At 35.0% G+C, this 20035-nt stretch overlaps 1 protein-coding gene across 1 annotated transcript in view; it reads right to left on the bottom strand.

Annotated features, from left to right (window-relative positions):
* Positions 1-2166: 2166 nt before the first annotated feature.
* Positions 2167-20035, bottom strand: part of LOC110667227 (rhodanese-like domain-containing protein 8, chloroplastic) — a 53589-nt gene continuing 35720 nt past the window's right edge. The window contains 3 exon segments of the mRNA XM_058138299.1: positions 2167-2490; positions 2493-2608; positions 5076-5363. Coding sequence (XP_057994282.1) covers positions 2456-2490; positions 2493-2608; positions 5076-5363 — 439 coding nt within the window. The 3' untranslated portion in view covers positions 2167-2455.

The raw sequence follows: 20035 nt of genomic DNA, 5'->3' as shown, positions 1-20035 counted from the left end.
TTGAAAAGAAATTTCTTTCAGTTGTTAATAGCATCCATTTAATATTAGACAGAAGTCCTCCAAGTAAAGATAGTGACAAAATAATTAAACAAAAAGGAAATTTTGTTTAAGAGATTCGAGGAACATTTGCTTCCTTTCTTTTGATTTTTTTTTTAAATTTAAATAAATATTTAGCCAAAATAAAACATAATTAGAAAATTACATAATTTTCTTCCGTTTAGTTTTTTTAAATAGTTAAAATTTTTATTTTTAAAAAAATTTTAAATATATTTTAATATTTGAAAAAATAAAATAATTATGTTTAAAATAAAAAAGGACGAGTGATTTTCAACTTTTCATCAATTTAAATGGGTGAAAGTTATGGGAATAGTACTATCATAACACTGTAAGAAAATTTAATTTAGGGTTTAAAATTAAAAATAGAGTAAACTATAATTTAGTCTTCAAGGTTTAACAAATTCTATAATTTAATTTTTATATTTTCAAAATCAGACTATTTAGTCTTTGAAGTTTGACAAAACCAACAATTTATTTCCTGTCTAATTTTTCAACCAATTTATCAAAAATGACCAAAATGTTCTTAATTTTATATATTTTAACTTACACAATTTAGTTTTGAAATTTTGTATTATAAAGTGTTTAAATCGAGGAACTATTTTTTTAATAAAATTTAAATCAAAGAACTATTTTATTTATAATACAAAACATTGGGAATTAAATTATTTCAGTTTTCTAATATAGAGTTAAGTTTATATTGATCATTTTTGCTAAAATTAATAGTCAATTAAATAGAAAATTAGACACAAAGATCAAATTATATATTTTATCAAATCTTAGGGACTAAATTGTTTAGTTTTGAAAATACAAGGACTAAGTTATAAGTTCCACCAAACTTTAGGGATTAAATTTTAATTTATTCTTTAAAATAATATTAAATATTGGAGGGAATTATGTAATTTCTCCTCAATTGGTTTTATTTATAAAGGAAATTTAGCATAATTATAAACTAACATCAATCTTTGAGCTAATTTACAGATACAATCTGTCACAGCCCAAATGTGGATCAAATCATTAGGACTCGTGTAGGATTGGGGTGAAACACATAAAATAAACTGGCATGGCTGGTTTCATCAATCAAACAGTCTCATTGGTCTGTTTTAACAGATAAAAATTAAGCATAATCAACCATTTATTCTCCTGAGCACGCATAAAGCCAATCCATAATTTAGATTCCCACATACATGCTCACTGAAAATCCATAAATAACATTCTTCCCAAATACATACCCAATTTGTAAAAATTACAATCTGGCTTCGCAACAAAATACATGCACTCGCTTCAACTGAAACAAATCCCTTCAGTGAGAGAATAAGAAAGATCAGTAACACAAAATCTACGTTGGATCGAGTGGGGAGATCAATAACATAATGTTGAAGGTAAAGGTAAACAATCTTGCTAATGAAATAAAAAGAAAAATATGCACAACTGTTTTGCAGAGATTGAGTGATACTGAAGATGATAACAAATGCAAGTGAAAAATTAGTGTAAGAAGGCCTTAAAACACTAGCATTTCCCATGTGAAATTCTTTAACTCGAAGTTGGCCATTTTGATGAAAACAATTCCAAACTCAACTATCATCCACACTCTTCAAGTCAGAGAATTTCACATCCCATACATGATTAACAAACTGCAGCCAACTAAAAAATATCGGATTTCTGCTGAATTTAAACCACAGCCAATCCACACCTTCAAACCTCACAAATCATGTTTAAGTGTAGGTTTTAATTGCACGCACAGTTTTGCAAATACATTGAACAACCCTACTGAGACGGTTTATGGGTAAATGCTATAAATAGAAGGTTCTGTAGTTTAGCAGGTTGACTTCTCTCAATACAATAAAAGAAAAGGACATGCCTACTCCGCCTAAATTTATTTTCAAGTAATCTATCATCATTTTTTGCACTGCACTATTGGCTTCCGGTGATGATATATAGGACACCAACGTAGATTTCACAGCATCTCAAAATCAACATATAAGAGACTTTTGCTGATCAGTTAATGCCCGAGTCGAAAATTTAGGGTTCTCATAACATAAGATCAAAGAAAATAGGATAAGATACAAAGAAAAAAATAAGAAAATGGCAGGACAACAAGAAACACATTCATGAGCTGAACATCATTTCTTTTCTCTGAATTTTCCATTTACAAACTGCCTCATATAGAGTACTAACATAAACTTTTTGAATACCAATCCTTTTTACCTAACAACTTTAACTAGATCATTTATACAGCAAAGGAATCAGCCTAAACAATAGTTTCCATGAAAAATCTCATAGCTTCCTTCAACACGTTTTAACAGGAAAAGTAACTTACAAACACTTGGGTCAGACAGTTTAGCTAAGAGGAGGCAAATGCCCATGAGAAGACACAGCATTGAAGATCAGGTATCGATGATCATACTGTCAACTTGCTTTGCACTTCCAGTTTTGGTATGTGTGCCATTTCTTATATCTCTGATTCCCTGGCAAAACAGGCCTAAGCCGAGGAGCAGTTTTGCATTTCAGACAGCAACATCCTCTTAAATCCTTCACACAGTTCATACAGCACCTACAAAGAATGATTCATAGGTTCTGATCAATGTGACAGCTTTTAACTAGCACAAGGAGCAAGGCTAAAGCCTCGGGCTAAGCAAAAGGGGACATATAATTAAAACATACAAACATTGACAACTCATTTTAAATAATTAATTCAATTCAAATGATTTTATAATGGAATTCATGTGTTTGGAATAAATATTAAATAATAGAATTCTTAAATCATATTATTTGAAATAACCGAAAAGTAAAATGGATGTATTCACTTTCCTATTTTAGCCTTATTTATAAAGACACTAAAATTAAATGAAGTTGCTCTGGATTTTCAATAGTAAGTCTCAATAAATGAATTGAATTTGTAGCACTTTTTACTTGATTTCATCTATTTTGACGTGACTTAATATTTTAAGTTGAGATAATTGAATTCTACCATTTATGAACAGAAATGAATTTTTTGACTTTCAAATGCAGTGTATTAATGCTCACTAGCATCTAATTAAAATTACCAACATTTACCTAGGATGAGATAAGATGAGGGATAGATCTAAGATGACAAGGTTCAAATAGTGAAATCTAGCTTTTGAACTTTCTGGCATATGGTGGCAAACAGAGTGGAATGGAGAAAAGAACTAATGTCCCAAGAAATGTAAATTGTGATTAAGGCTTATTTGAGTTAAAATTGAGAATGGGTTAGTTTCTATTAAGGAAAACCCATGCATTGTGACAAGAAGCCCAAGACATTCATTGTCCCTGTCCAAGCTTGTCAGAGCATTTAATAATAATAATAATAATAATAATAATATATCTAATCAACAAATGCAGATTCTCTTAAATACATGTGGTAGGCAAAAAAATAGTAAAGGTTGTTATAATTTTTCAGGTTTTCTACATAAAGCTTTTATTTCAGGCAACTGACTATTGAGCTGATAATAATAGTAAATTAGTAAGTACTTTCAACCTAATGAGTTTCATAGCTATTCTAGGATTTACATTAAAAAAGAAAAAGGAAATAAGCAAGACGATCTTAAAGAGAAGTTTGGGAAGGTAAACAAATCTTCGAAATTATAAATTCAAAGTGGGTATTTAAAAGAATTTGCAATTTGAAGAAATGTAAAACTAGTTGCATGGTTAACAACTGGTGACAAATCTAGAACCTTGTTGCATTGAAGTCGAGAAAAATATTCATCTTGGAAATAATCAACAATGAGCTAGGTAAGACTTTGAACTTTGAAGACAGCATATAACCAGTAGAAGTGGCTGCTTACCAAGCCTCTATCAGCTATAAATATGCCATAAAAAATATACAAAAAAAAAAGGCTCCCGAGTGCAAGGAAGTAGCCCTTAAGATCTTCTATTCAAGTAAGTTTCTTGCGAGAACAATATTAGTTGCTCATCTCCTAACCAAATCAAGTTCTGCACCTATATTTATTTGATTTTGCGTTAATAAAAATAAAAAAAAAGTAACTTCGACCAAATTTACAATTATGGCCACTTTTTTCGGAAATGCATTATTATGGCCTGTATCTGTTGCAACTACACCCAAAGTATGGTGTGATCATTACAATAATAGCATTTATAGATTTTTTTTTTTTTTAAAAAAAAAAAAGAAATCTATGGCCAAATGACTCAAAAAATCCAAGTGTTTGTGCCATTTTTAACTGTACCTTTCAATTTTGCCAATGTTAGCCTAAACTTGATAGTGAATGAGCAATTGTGTCAACTTTTTATCCTTCTCCAATTAGACCCCTCTCCTTCGCACCTCTTCCCCTCCACCGACGCACACACCAAAAAATAAGGGCATATGTTGCAATGACCCAATTTACAATATTTTACATAGATTAATACAAATTACCAAAACAAAACCCAAAAGTGACTTGTATTGTATCTCCTCAAATTTTAATTTCTTGTTTGAAAATTAAAATGAAATGGGTTTCCTTAGCTTCTTTATAAACTAAATGAAAAAAAAAAAAAAAATCTAAATGGAAAAAAAAAGTAAAAGAGAGAGAGAGAGATTGGCTACAATTGACACCATCACTCTAATGTTCAGGCTATAATTGGCAAAATTGAAAGGTGAGTCTAAAATTGACCCAAGCACTAAAATTTTTAATTTCTATGGGTTCTTATTAGCACAATAATATAGTTGATATTGATCCTAATGTAATAATATTATTATCAAGCCAAATCATCAACTAAAAGGAGATTTTACACCTTGGACCATAATCATAAATGAAAAAGGAAATACAAGACATGATAAAAAAAAAAATACAATTGTATATTTGTTAAAGGCTTTTTTAGAACGGCCTGATTAGAATTACTCAATGGAGCAACTTTCAAAGCCAATTTACCAAATTTCTCAGATTTGCATCTCAAATTAAAAGTTTAAAGAATATATTTGAGAATAAACAGTACATTGAAGGGCTAAATTCAAATATATCCAACATTTAAGTAATAGGAAAAGAAAAGAAGAGAAAAGAACTTACAGAAAAAGCAAGTTGCAATCAAGATTAGCACAGTTTCGATGCCTCAACTCATGGACATGTGATCCACAGATAAAACAGTTAGCAAATGAATAGTTCTTTGGTCCTTGCTGAGGTTTGCCCACTATTGCTGTAGCCTTAGAATCAGTATCAGGCTTATAAGCAGAAGGTGGAAGAGAGAGACGGTCATCAAACACAAACAAATTTCCAATCCATTCTCTAGGGCCTTCTTCGTTGAGATAATGAGAAACCCCTCCCATCAAGGTGTACAAATTCTTAAAACCTTGTTCCCTGCCATACAAAATTAAACACCTTCAAATTAGAAGAGAAGGCGAGGAAAAATAAACCTTATACAGCTCCAGTGTTTTTGTGGACCATGCAGATTCTTCAAATTCCATTGATCATAACTTGTTACTATTAATTTCGTAAAAAAATTAATAACAACAACAACAACAACAATAATAATAATAATATCTGTTACCATTAATTGTATTATTATTATCAATTATTTTTCAATAATAAACATTAAATGCATTAATTTATTTATAATAGGACATGGACATTAACTTAATCATTCTCTGACATTATGTTAACTTCTATCATTATCATGGTCATCAATATTGCACGCTAATCCACTTTATTTGATGCCAAATAATGGATAAAACACTTAAAGAGCTCCCATCCAATAGGTTATAACTATCACTTAGAAACCAAAATGTATGGAGTAAAGATAGAAAGCTTGGCATGTAACATGATAATAGATATAATTCTATTTAAAGAGAAAATGAATTAAAAAAAAAAAAAAAAGCAGACTACAGAAACGATGAAAAATTCACTAATTGCTACTAAGCAACATGAGGAGAAAACGAAGCACAGACTACTAAAAACCATTAAAAATACAAGTTCTTTACTTTCCTCAAATATGTGCTACTGCAACAACTTAAAAATGTATACCCTAAATAAAAGACGGATGATGTTAAAAGAAGAAGAAATAATATACCATGCAGGCAGTATAAATAAATAAATCATTATTCTATATAGTCGGAATGTTTAGATAGTTTTGATTTGTTAAGTAAGAGACACATTAGAGAAAGCTCGTCTCTCTTTAACTTTTTTTATGAGATTAAATGACAATGATGTGTCCTTTAGGACATTTGCCATCTTCTCATTTATTTTTATCCTTGATACATAGAAATCTGAATTGGATTGCAAATTTGGCTTAACTTTCTTGTCGTCACTTTGATTAATCACTGAATTTCAACATTCACATAACTTCTTTGTAAATAGAAAGATCAGATTAATCACTGAATTGGATTACAATTTGGTTTAACTTCCTAGTCGTCGCTTGATTAATCACTAAATTTTAGCAATCACACAACTTTGATGTCAACAGAAAGATCAGTCAACTTTAGTTTGCATTTCAATAAGTTCTATACGGTCAAAATTTACGTAAAAATTTGGCCATGTTATAGAATAAGAAAGTCAACTATTGGATATTCCTATTTAGTCTATTATGCATCCTATTTAGATAGCATAATCATAGGAATTTATATTCCTATTTAGTTAGCATGATCATACAATCAAGTGCATATAAATATGTATTCAATTGTTTTGAGAATACATGCAAAAAAAAAAAAAAAGAAAAACTCTTCTACATGGTTTCAATACCATCCAAGAAACCCTAAAAAGTAAAAAAAAAAAAAAATTCTCATTTTTTTCTTCTCTATTTTGAAGTTCCAGCTACTGGAATTTTTAAGTCACCCACCTAGGGTGATATTCTTCTCTCACCGCCCCCCTTCAAGAGATTCTCCAGCCGCTGGTGGGCCTGTCCTCAAGATCTGGTCATCAGATCTCCAACAAGTGGCCCTCATGTTCCAGTTCCATGTTTCAGCACCAATCCACACGTTGGCACGTGAGGGCACATCCGCCATCATCTTGAGCTCTGGCTTCCTTTCTCAGCGTAGCCTCAAAGTTTGTGGTGCAGCCCTGTGAGCTGCTGTCTGGTTTGGTGCTCTCTCGTGGGTGCTTTGAGGCTTGGTGAGTTGGATCTGTTTTTGGGCTTCCTAGTGACACAATTTTATTTTCAGAGCTTTTTTTAGTTTCATAGAATAGCAGAGTAAGACCATTTTTGCTAATGTGATTTTAGTAATGACCAAAATCACAGAACACAAGTTCGATGGCTCCAATTATCTAGATTAGAGCATGATGGCCCATGTATATCTACCAAGTACTGATAAAGATTATCAATTCACCAATGCTCGTTTGCTAAGGATGCCCTTTAGTCCTCATGTGAAAGTTAGTCTCAATGAGCGCAAATGGCTATTATGAGTTTTCTTACTGGTTTGCCTCCAGAATTTGAGACTACTAAAACTCAGTTTCTCTCCAGTTCTGATATTTCCTCTCTAAATGACACTTTCACTATAATACTTGGTATAAAAATTTCTCAATTTTCCCAGCCAGCTAATAGCATTCTTATGAGTCAGTAGTAGGGTTGTGAGGTTCCGGTTCGATTGTTTTACCAGAACCAGAACCGAACTTCGATTCTTTCATTTTTTGAAACCAAAAAAGAAACCAAATTTCAGTTCTGATTCCGATACGGTTCTAAGTGCTTTCGATTCCGATTCGATTTTAGTTTCAATTCTGCTTTTAGTTCCACTTCGATTCAATTCTCGGTTCCTATACTTAAAATTATAGTATTCCTTTTAAATGAACAAAAAAAATTATATATTTTTAACATCAAAATATCAATAAAAATAACAGTACTAATATTAAAATAGCAATACCAATATCAAAATAAAATATCAATAAAGTAACAAAAACATAATAACTTACTCAAGAAAAATATTAAAATCAAACTAACTATTCTCACATAAAAATACAAGATAATACCAAATATTCATAATGTTGACACTAAGTGGAGATAGCTCAATGAACCAGCATACTCCTCAAATCCCTTTAGCCCATGGCGCTTGGGTTGTTATCTATAAAGGGTTAGAGTTGTGCCTGCTAAAAGCCTAAACTTTTGGCACGGTGACAAGCGTTTACTCCTACAATTGGTATCAGAGACGAGATCATAGGTTTGAATCCCTACCAGGTATTAGCACTGAGTGGGGATAGCTCAGTGGGCCAACATTCTGCCTAGATCCCTTCGACTCATGGCACTTGGGCTGCTATGCTATAAGAGTTGCGCCTCTACTAAAGGCTTTAATTTTTGGTACGGTGATAAGTGTTCGATCCTACACATAATAAGTTATATAATATTTTCATTCAAATTATAAAATAACAGCAAATAAATGAATATAATACGATTTAGAATTAATGTAACCTAAGCCAAAAGCACAAAACTACGCAATTTTTGGCTTTAGCTTTAGAGAAATTATTTATTACATTTTTATTCAACTCTTTAAAGTTAAAATTTTGTTGGACAATGTATAATTTTTACTAATTTAAATTTTGATTCACAATATTAACTCAACTCGACTAAGCCTTTATCCTAAAAATTTGGGGTCGACTATATGGATTCGCTTTCTCCACTCCAAACGATTTTGGGTTAAATCCTCAGAAATGTGTAATGCTTCTAGGTCATGTTGTACTACTCTCCTCCAAGTCAATTTAGGTCTACCCTTTTTTTTCTTTCTATCCTCTAACCTAATGCGCTCTACTTGTCTAACTGGAGCCTCCGTATGTCTACGCTTCACATGACCAAACCACCTCAATCTCCCTTCTCTCAACTTATCTTCAATTGGCACCACTTCAACCTTTTCTCTAATACTCTCATTACGGACTTTATCTAGTCTAGTATGGCCACTCATCCACCTTAACATTCTCATCTCTGCAATTCTTATCTTAGACGCATACAACTCCTTCAGTGCCCAACACTCACTACCATATAACATAGCCGGTCGTATGGCTGTACGGTAAAATTTTCCTTACAATTTATTGGGAATCTTGCGATCACATAAAACTCCCGTGGCATGTCTCCACTTAAATCATCCGGCTTTAATCCTATGACTAACATCCACCTCACATCCCCCATCTACTTGAAGGAGTGAACCGAGATATTTAAAGTGATTACTTTGAGACAGTACCACTCCATCCAAACTAACTCCTACCCTATCACCAGTTTGGCCTTCACTGAACTTGCAATGCATGTATTCTGTCTTCGTTCTACTTAACTTAAAGCCCTTTGACTCTAGAGTACTTCTCCAAAGCTCTAACTTTCTATTAACTCCTTCTCGCGTCTCATCTATCAGAACAATACCATCCGCAAACATCATGCACCAAGGAATACTCTCTTGTATATGTTTCGTCAATTCATATAAAACTAATGTAAAAAGGTAAGAGCTTATGGCTGATCCTTAGTGTAATCCAATTGAGATCGAAAAATCTCTTGTGTCCCCTCCCACTGTGCGCACAATAGTAGTTGCTCCTTCATACATATCTTTCAACACTTGTATGTACCTAATAGATACCCTCTTTTATTCTAACACATTCCATAAGATATCTCTTCGAACACTATCATAAGCTTTCTTCAATTCACAATATTAAGTATTAAAAATAAATTTAATTTTAATATAATAGATGTTTATAAAAATTTTGTAGATTATAATTAACACATTTTCAAATTAAGAATAAGATAGCTAATATAATCTTAAATTTAGTGAATTCAATTATTAACATTGATTTTTAAATATTATTTTGGCCTATGCACTCCATTATCACTACTGACCTCACAAAATATTTTATTCGGATCGCATTACTAACATTTTGAATGGGTCATAATTCAATCCTATGAAACAACACATATATAAATTAAGCCATTTCATAACATATATCTTAACAAATATATTCTACTATCTTATTCATATTTTTAATTATATTGTTATGGAAAGTCAATCATTATATTATTTCTGTGTATATTTTGTATTCTGTATTCCTATTTAGGATTTCTTATTTAGGATTTCTTCCTAATTAGTATAACACAATTATAGGAATCAATTGTATATAAATACCCATGTACAGATTAATTGAAATCAATGAGAATCATCTCTTTCTACATGGTATCAGAGCAGGCCATCTAGGGTGACTATTTGTTCTCACCACCCAGCTCAGGAGAGACCTTGGCCGCCCGGCGCTTCGACTCCGATCAACATTGCGGCGTCGCCTCATTCCCCTTATTCCACGACTGGGTGCTGTTGCCTGATCCAGGACTCCTTTAAAGGACTTCTGAGGTTTGGCTCTCAGATCCTATTTCGGTATTTTCTTGATTTGTGATTTTGGATTATTTTGTTGTCACAAGACTTTGGATTAGCGTTTGGTTAGTTTTCTTTGTCTCAACAAATGGCGGACAATAAGAATGTTATTTCGATGTGATTCCGATGATGACTAAGATCACGAACACAAACTTAATGGTTCGAATTACAGGTGGAGTAAGATCATAGGGTCTATTTGCGTAGCATTGATAAGGATGATCACCTTACTAAAGATCCACCTCGATGATACACAACAAACTTGGCTAAGGGAGGATGCTCGGTTGTTTTTGCGGCTTGAACTCGATTCACAATGAGCTAATTAGTTTAATTAATCACCGTGAATTTGTTAAGGAATTGATGGATTACTTAGATTTTACGTATTCGGTAAAGGGAATATCTCCGTATTTATGATGTTTGTAAGGCATTCTACCGTCTTGAGAAAGAGAATAAGTCTCTCACGGCTTATTTTATGGATTTTAAGCGGGTATATGAGGAACTTAATGTATTGTTGCCTTTTAGTTACGATGTGAAAGTTCAGCCCAACGGAGCAATCGTTGTTATGAGTTTTCTTGCAGCCTTCCTTGAGTATGAGATCGCTAAATCTCGATTCTTTCGATTCGAGATTTCCTCTTTGCATGAAACATTCACACGGGTCCTTCGCATGAGAGTACCCAATCTTCACACACGCCAAGAGTGCTCTTATTAGCCGTAATCCAAATGGACAACAGGGTAATAGAAGAGGAAGTAGAGGAGGAATTACAGCAAATGTAATCAGCGTAATGGAGAGGCTAGTTCTAATCAGTACTCAATAGGAGTCATTTGTTATTATATCCATTAGCATATCCAAACAAAATAAAAATGTCCGCAACATCAGAGGAAAAATCAGCGAACACATATGGCAAATATGGCGTGAGAGGATTCTCTGATATCTTCCTCAGAAAAGCGTTTTGGTATCTGCAGAGGATTTTGCACGATTTTCCCGAAGATCGTGCATCTCTAAAGCCTACGGTTCCCCTATCATCTGCGATCACGAGTCGAGTAAATCCAATACATGCCTTGTGTCTTCCTCATCCAAATGGGTTATTGATTATGGTGCAACATATCACATGACAGGTAATTCTAGTATTCTATCTGCTTTTCAGTCTAATCCCACTTTCTCTAATGTTACTTTAGCTGATGGTTCTAATTCTTGTGTCATGGGTTAGGCTGAATCGCGAATCCGTCAATTTCTTTGTCATCTGTTTTGTTTATACCAAATTTATATTTTAATCTACTTTCTGTTAGTAAACTTACTCGTACCTTAAATTGTTCTATTTCCTTTTTTTTCTGATCAGTGTTTGTTTCAGGATCTTACGACGAAGCAGATTATTGGTAGAGGACGTGAGTCAGGTGGTCTCTACATTCTGGAAAATCATGTACCGCGGTCGCTTGTTTGCTCCAGTACCGTAACACCTCTTGAAGCTCATTGTAGATTGGGTCATCCTTCTTTGTCTACCATGAAGAAGTTGTGTCCTCAGTTTCAGTCTTTATCAGTACTAGAATGTGAGTCGTGTCAGTTTGCAAAACATCATCGTTTGCCTTCTGTGTCTAGAGTCAATAAACGGGCTTCATCCCCTTTTGAGTTAGTTCATTCTGATGTTTGGGGTCCTTGTTCTGTTACTTCTAAAACTGGATTTCGTTATTTTGTTACTTTTGTTGATGATTACTCTCGTGTTACCTGGTTATATTTAATGAAGAATCGTTCTGAGTTGTTTTCTATCTTTTGTGCCTTTTGTAATGAAATCAAAACTCAATTTAATATTTCTGTGCGCATATTAAGAAGTGACAATGCTAAAGAATATTTTTCAGCACAATTTCAGTCTTACATGACACAAAATGGCATTCTTCATCAGTCTTCCTGTGTGGATACCCCATCCCAAAATGGCGTGGCCGAAAGAAAAAATCGGCATCTTCTTGAGGTAACTCGTGCTCTTCTTTTTGAGATGAAAGTTCCTAAACACTTTTGGGCGGATGCAGTTTCTACGGCATATTTTTTGATCAATCGTATGCCGTCTTACATCCTTAATGGGGATATTCCTTATCGCTTTGTTCCTACAAAATATTTGTTTCTGTTGAACCCGTATTTTTGTTGTACTTGTTTTGTACGTGATGTTCGTCCATGAGTTACTAAATTGGATCCAAAGTCTCTCAAATGTGTCTTCCTTGGGTACTCCAGATTCAAAAAGGGTACATTTGTTTTCTCCTACTCTTAATCGTTATCTTGTTTCTGCAGATGTCACATTTTTTGAGTCCACTCCATTTTTTTCTCAATCATCTGTGTATGAGAGTCAGGAGGAGGAGGATGATATCTTAATATATACTGTCCAACCAATGTCTAGTCCTCTCTCACAGCCTATTTCTTCTGTCTCTAGACCTACTCGGCCTCCCGTTGTTCATGTTTATTCCAGGAGATTGGAGATTACTGACTCAGATCCTCCACCAGCTACTTCGTTGGGAGATCCTGTACCTCATACTGATCATGATTCTGATCTAGATTTACCGATTGCTCTTCGTAAAGGTAAACGTTCATGTACTTACCCTATCTCTTCTTTTGTTTCTTATAATCAATTGTCTTCTTGTTCTCGGTGTTTTGTTACTTCTTTAGACTCTGTTCCTATCCCTAATATCATTGGTGAGGCAATTGTCTCATCCCGCCGGTGTGCTGCTATGAAAGAGGAAATGGAGGCTTTAGATGCTAATGGTACATGGGAACTGTTGCCTTTGCCCACTGGTAAGAAAGCTATTGGTTGCAAATGGGTATTTACAGTAAAGGTAAATCCTGATTGTTCTGTGGCTAGGTTAAAAGCACGCCTTGTAGCAAAAGGATATGCTCAGACATATGGGGTTGATTACTCTGACACTTTTTCTCCTGTAGCTAAACTTACTTCTGTTCGCTTGTTTATCTCTTTAGCAGCTACATATGATTGGCCCCTGCACCAATTAGATATCAAGAATGCTTTCCTTCATGGTGATCTTCAGGAGGAGGTGTATATGGAGCAACCACATGGGTTTATTGCTCAGGGGGAGTTGGGTAAAGTTTGTAGGCTTCGGAAGTCTCTTTATGGCTTGAAATAAAGTCCTAGGGCCTGGTTTGGGAGATTCAGTGAAGCAGTACAGGAATTTGGTATGCAAAAGAGTAAGTGTGATCACTCAGTATTTTATAAGCAATCTGAGGCTGGTCTAATTCTCCTGGTAGTCTATGTGGATGACATTATCATCTCTGGGAGTGACTCTGCAGGTATTTTATCTCTTAAAACCTTCCTCCAAACCCAGTTTCAGACCAAAGACTTGGGATTATTAAAGTATTTTTTGGGTATTGAAGTTATGAGAAGTAAGAAGGGTATTTTCTTGTCTCAAAGAAAATATGTCATCGATCTATTGACAGAGACAGGAAAATTAGGTGCTAAGCCTTGTAGTGCACCAATGACTCCAAATTTACAAATGTTAGCAGGGGATAGTGAGTTGTTTGAAGATCCAGAGAGATACAGGAGATTGATAGGAAAATTGAACTACCTTACTGTCACTCGTCCTGACATTGCTTATGCCGTTAGTGTGGTAAGTCAGTTTATGTCTTCCCCAACTGTTGCTCATTGGGAAGCCTTGGGACAAATCTTGTGCTATCTGAAGGGAGCTCCAGGAAGAGGTTTGTTATATGGTAATCATGGGCATTTGAATGTTGAATGTTTTTCAGATGCCGACTGGGCTGGATCTAAGGTTGATAGGAGGTCAACTACTAGATATTGCGTTTTTGTTGGAGGAAATTCGGTGTCTTGGAAAAGCAAGAAGCAGAGTGTAGTTTCTCGATCTAGTGCTGAATCCGAATACAGAGCCATGGCACAATCAGTATGTGAGGTAATGTGGATATTTCAATTACTAGATGAGACAGGTTTTAAGACCCCCCAGCCTGCAAAATTATGGTGTGATAATCAAGCTGCTCTCCATATTGTTTCTAATCCGGTATTTCATGAGCGGACCAAACATATTGAGATTGATTGTCACTTTGTTCGTGAAAAGATTCAACAACAGATCATCTCAACAGGACATATCAAAACTGGAGAGCAGTTAGGAGATATTTTCACAAAAGCTCTGAATGGAGCTAGGATTGACTACATTTGTAACAAGTTGGGCATGATTAACATCTATGCTCCAACTTGAGGGGGAGTGTTATGGAAAGTCAATCATTATATTATTTCTGTGTATATTTTGTATTCTGTATTCCTATTTAGGATTTCTTATTTAGGATTTCTTCCTAATTAGTATAACACAATTATAGGAATCAATTGTATATAAATACCCATGTACAGATTAATTGAAATCAATGAGAATCATCTCTTTCTACAATATAATTTTTAACAAGAAGGGATATTACATGATTAAAAGATAATTTAATAAGATAATTAATGACTATAAAGTAATTTAATGTATTTATAATTAAAAAAATAAAAGTTAATATTAGGTTATATATAACTTAATATTCAATTACATATATATATTTATAATTAATAACAAATTAAATTATATATATAACAATCTTAATTGCATATAATATATATATAATTTTATTGAAACTATGTAATATATCTAAAATATATATAAAAAAAAAATACATATATATAAAATCGATTCTTCAGTTTGGTTGTAGTTCAGTTCTTGATGAAGAACCAAAACCGAACCAAAATGGTTCGGTTCGGTTCCTACAGTAATAGCTCTTTTTCGGTTCTAGTTCGATTCAGTTTGGTTACCCCAGGAACCGTGCACAACCCTAGTCAGCAATAATGGGAATGAAACTGGATAGCAAGGCGATACAAGTTGTTTTCATAATTCAGGAAATAGAAATGGAGCTAATAACAATCGTGACTGGAGTAATTAGTGTAAAGGTGGGTCTACCAATAGAGTGCAAGTTGTGCCAATTTGCCAAAGATCATCGTTTGCTTTCGGTTTCTCAAGTCAATAAACAGACTTTGTCCCCCTTTTGAGTTGGTCCATTTTGATATTTGGAGTCATTGTCCTATTGTTAAAGTCTAGATTCAAATATCTAGTTATATTTATTAATGATTATTCTCATGTTAGTTATATTTAATGAAGAATCATTTTGATTTACTTTCTATTTTTTGTGCTTTTTGTTTTGAAACTAAAACACAATTTAATGTTTCTGAGCGCATATTGCGAAGTGATAATGCCAATGAGTATTTTTTTCAGAAACCTTTTACACTCATATAACACAAAATGGTATCCTTATTTGTCTTATGTGTTGATACATCTCAAGACTCACAATTTCAATCATCCACCACTCTCTTCAGATTCATGTACAAATAACATCAACCCCAATCGCCCACTATGTACCTTAATAACAGCCCGCCAAATGCCACAACAAAAGAGTTTAAGAAAATTAAAGCTCAACAATTAAGGCTAAAATAGGGTTGATTATGGTTGAAACAAATGAAGATAATTAGGGTTTATAGAAAATCTATGGATAAAATTCTAAGTACAAAAAAATATTGTTGATATGTCCACCAAAAACCGTATCTTATCTATACTATGTATGATAAATCTATTATGTATAGTAGAGCTAGATATAGCAAATCTATTGATAAAATTCTAACTATAAAAAGAAAAAAATATTATTGATATATCTACCAAAAACCTTATTTATACTATGTACAATAAATCTATTATATATAGCAGAGCTAGATATAGGAAAGGAAAGAATAAGAATGGAGCCGCATGAGGAAGAGAGTAGAGTAGCTGAAGTGTAACTAAGGTAGTTAGAGTTGTCTGAGTAGTTAAAGGAGAGTCAACTGAAAGTAGTCAAGTGATTAGAAAGGGCGAGAACAGTTATTGTAGAGAGAGTCCATGTTGTATATATAAGATAAATGTACTAAAGAAGATTCATTCCAAGAATTAATATAAAAAATTATATTTCTCTCTTCTCTAATTCTCTTTAAATCTTCTCCCCTTTCTATTTCTTTTCTCAACCCAATCTCTCTCTCTCTCTCTCATTGTTTGAAGGGCATTACAGGTCTGATACATAACAAAATCCTATTCAAAAAACTAATCCTAATTAGTAAAAACTTAATGGACAAGAATCTTGGATAAAGAAAGAACATTAAACTAAAAAAAAAAAATCCAAAACTAAATAAAAAAAAATCTAAAACTGAATAGAAAACTTAATAAAATCCAAAACTAAATAAGACTTCACATGCTCTACATAGTCAAATCCCACCAATAATCAATTCACCAAGTGCACCTACTAACGATGACACTACTACTCTCTTACATGCCATTATTGTTCCCCCAACATATCAATAAGTAACCTTTGACCCATTGAAATGAACTCGTCATATGACCACTATATAACAATATAGCACACTTAAACCAACACATTCATCTCTATATTAACTAAAGCAACTTCATATTCATCTTACCTCACTAAACCACCTAATTTGTTGCTGCAAATCGACATCAATCATGGAAGGGCACAAAGGTTTCTAAATAAAATGCTCTTTCTTTAACCAACAATGCATGGAAATTGGTCCCTCCTCCACTGAACTCCATAAACATTGGTTGCAAGTGGGCATATAAGATGAACCAAAAGGCAAATGGAAGCATTAAGCAACATAAAGCTCAATTAGTGGCCAATGCTATAATGAAAAGACAGAAGTTGATTTTGAGGAAACATTCAATCCAATTGTGAAGCCTGATACAGTTCAAATGGTCCTCTTCTTGGCTTTCTCTCGTGCTTGGTTGGTTCCACACTTGAATTCAATAAAACCTTCTTACACAAAAAACTCGACCATGAAGTATATATGTCCTAGCTTTAAGGGTTTGTTGATCCTAAGAACTTCTAGTATGTCTACAAAATAAATAAAGCCTAGTACGATCTTCATTAAGCACTACGAGCATTATTCCACAACTTTCATCCTTACCTCAACAAATTGGTTTTTGGTGTAGTACAATAGTTGCTTGATGTTTATCTATCAAACTATTGATGGAATGGTTGTATTCTTCTATGTGGATGGCATTATTTTGATTGCATCTACTCTAGTGTGTTTGAACCAACTAATAAACTCCTTGAAGAATGAGAATCTATTACAAATTTAGAAGACTAGCATTATTGTCTAGGGATTCAAGAAGAAATAAGGATGGTCTCTTTCTATCTAAAAACAAATATGCAAAGGACTTACCACAACAAGCTCTAATAATAGACAACAAATCAATTCTAACACCATTTTATAGTTCGCCTACAATCGATCCACAAAGCCATTTGAGGATCCAACTCTATATAGAAGTATAGTCGGTTGTTTGTAGTATTTGACTTTTAATCCTCCAAATATTACTTGCATAGTTAAATTAGTTTTCTAGCATATGCAACATCCATTAGATGTCTGTTGGGAGTAAATTAAGCACCATCTCTATGTGTAATGCAAAGACAAAATATAAAGCCTTAGTAGCAATCATCACAGACATATGCTAGTTCAATTGAGGTTGTCGACACCATATTTTGGCCGATCCCCAAAATCAATAAAACTTTGAAACCAATCCCCAGTACTAAGTCTCCTTCGGACAGCTAATCACATTTCCGATCCCTCTTTGATAGGCTGTCACAATTCCGATCTCTCCCCGCAAAGAATTAAATCAAATTGTTAAGTTCTCGCATCAGTCAAAGCTTTACCAGTCTATCGCTCACTGATCTCTCAAACCCATTGTCGAAACTCAGGACCCGTCAAGTATATTCCTACTAAACGAAATGAACTGGCACTAGATCTTTTCTTACCAGTTTTATTGCCGATCTCCTTTTCGAAAGATTAAGAGCTAAGGTTTTGGTTCGGTCTAATGAGGATTCCGATCTTAAGTGTTCAAGTTAAATTTTCAATTTTAATCAAGTCCCATTCAGCATTTCTTCCCCACCGATCTCATGCTTATTGTGCTTTCCGATCTCTTATACTTAGATTAATAATTGCATTTAGTTCTTGTTTCGCTATGCTCATACAATCAAATACTTAGGCAATTCAGAGATTTTCCAATCACATCCATTCATTGAACAAAAGAGACATTCCATTTCATTTCATTTTTGTACAAGCTATTCACCGGAGGGTCACCCCACTGATTTACATTTTGCTCACTCTCTCTCTCACCCTCGGCTTCCTCCTCACTGTCCTCATCATCACCCCCAGGAGCCAGGTCGGCCATCCAAGAGAAGTCCTCCTCTGGGTAACGCTTCTGGAGTTCGGCCAAGAGGTCCTTGTGAGCATTCACATAGGCCCCGCTATTCCGTCACCATCTCTTCATCTTTCTCCTTAAGCTCCCCGTCTTTCTCTTTAAGCTCCTCGATGAGTTGGGCGACCTGAGCAGCTTCGTTGGCCTGTAGCGCCTGGACTTCTCCGAGAACCCGATTCCTTTCAGCCAGAACAAGATTCGGCCGCCACTGCCTTCATAAAACTTCGCCCGCCCCTCAACTTGAGATATATAATCCCGAGCGGATGAGAGTTGGGATCGGAGGGAGGCCACTTCCTGATTTTTCTTCCCGATCTCCTTACCCAGACGTTGAACCTTTTCCCAAACCATGGTCTGATTCACCAGGCACTCCACGTTCAGGCTCATGGATTGAGTCAAGATATCATCAAGGCTGTTCGAGGATAGCCTATCCCGATCCTCCCGAAGGAAGATGGAAGACCCCAAGACTTGGGCAAAACCGGGGTTCTCCCGAACAGTCCGGTTATTCTTCAGGGACTCGATTAGCTTTTGAGCGCCACGAGAAGAGGTCCTCCCAGAAGATTGAGAAGGACCACTTTCCGTGCTTGGAACAACTGGAAGAGCCGGAGGTTGCTCTTCCAATCTAGGAGGAGATCGGACAGCTTCAGCGGTCGGCAGATCCGAAGGTTGAGGCGGGTCCCCTTGTACTTCCCTGTGTTCATGGCTGTGTGTTCAAGCATTTCTGAACGCTTCATCTCCTTTATTTTCCGGGAGATCTCTTTGTCCTTCTTCCGCTTCCTAGAACCCTCGCCACCCGCCATGCCTGCACAAAGAAAAGGTCAGTGAGATCGCTAAGGTCCTGAGAGCTGAGATATAGAAAATACCAATGCCGAGGTCAGAGAGCGGAAGTTCGCGGTCTTGGCCGGTGAGCAGTTGAATAGTCCAATGGTGCAACTCGGCAGTCACCGCATCCAAACAAGAATACTTTTGAGTGGCGGCCAGACTCTTCAGATCCATCACTATTAAGCTTTCCTCCTGGTTCAGGGTAATATGCTTCGGAAGCAAAGGCCCCTGGTACCACCAACACGGGAAGTCCTCAAAGCGGCTCGGATCTTTGCTCCTCGTAATGAAGAAAGCAGTTCTTCCAATTCTTAAGGGATGAGGGAAGATCGGAAAAGAGCCCGCAATGAGGCTTCGCTTGGTTCGTCATCCTTTCGGCGAGTTAGTCTGTGCAGCTCGGCGAACACCTTAGCCGTAGGTTTGATTCCCTTAGCTCGGCATAGACCTCGGAAGGCTACCAAGATCCGCCACGAGTTAGGGTGAATTTGAGCGATGCACGCTTGGTGAAGTTTCAGGACCTCCTTATAGAAGTCATCTAGAGGGAACCGAAGACCGGCCTTTAACTGTTCCTCGTACACCATAACCATGTCATTCTCTTCAAAGGAGTGATCGACACGAAGATCGCCGTGGCACTTGATT

This window comes from Hevea brasiliensis, chromosome 16, assembly GCF_030052815.1.
Source record: "Hevea brasiliensis isolate MT/VB/25A 57/8 chromosome 16, ASM3005281v1, whole genome shotgun sequence".
In the NCBI taxonomy this organism is placed as follows: domain Eukaryota; kingdom Viridiplantae; phylum Streptophyta; class Magnoliopsida; order Malpighiales; family Euphorbiaceae; genus Hevea; species Hevea brasiliensis.
The sequence above is the reverse complement of the archived record's forward strand: the minus strand, read 5'-3'. Positions and strand labels throughout refer to the sequence as shown.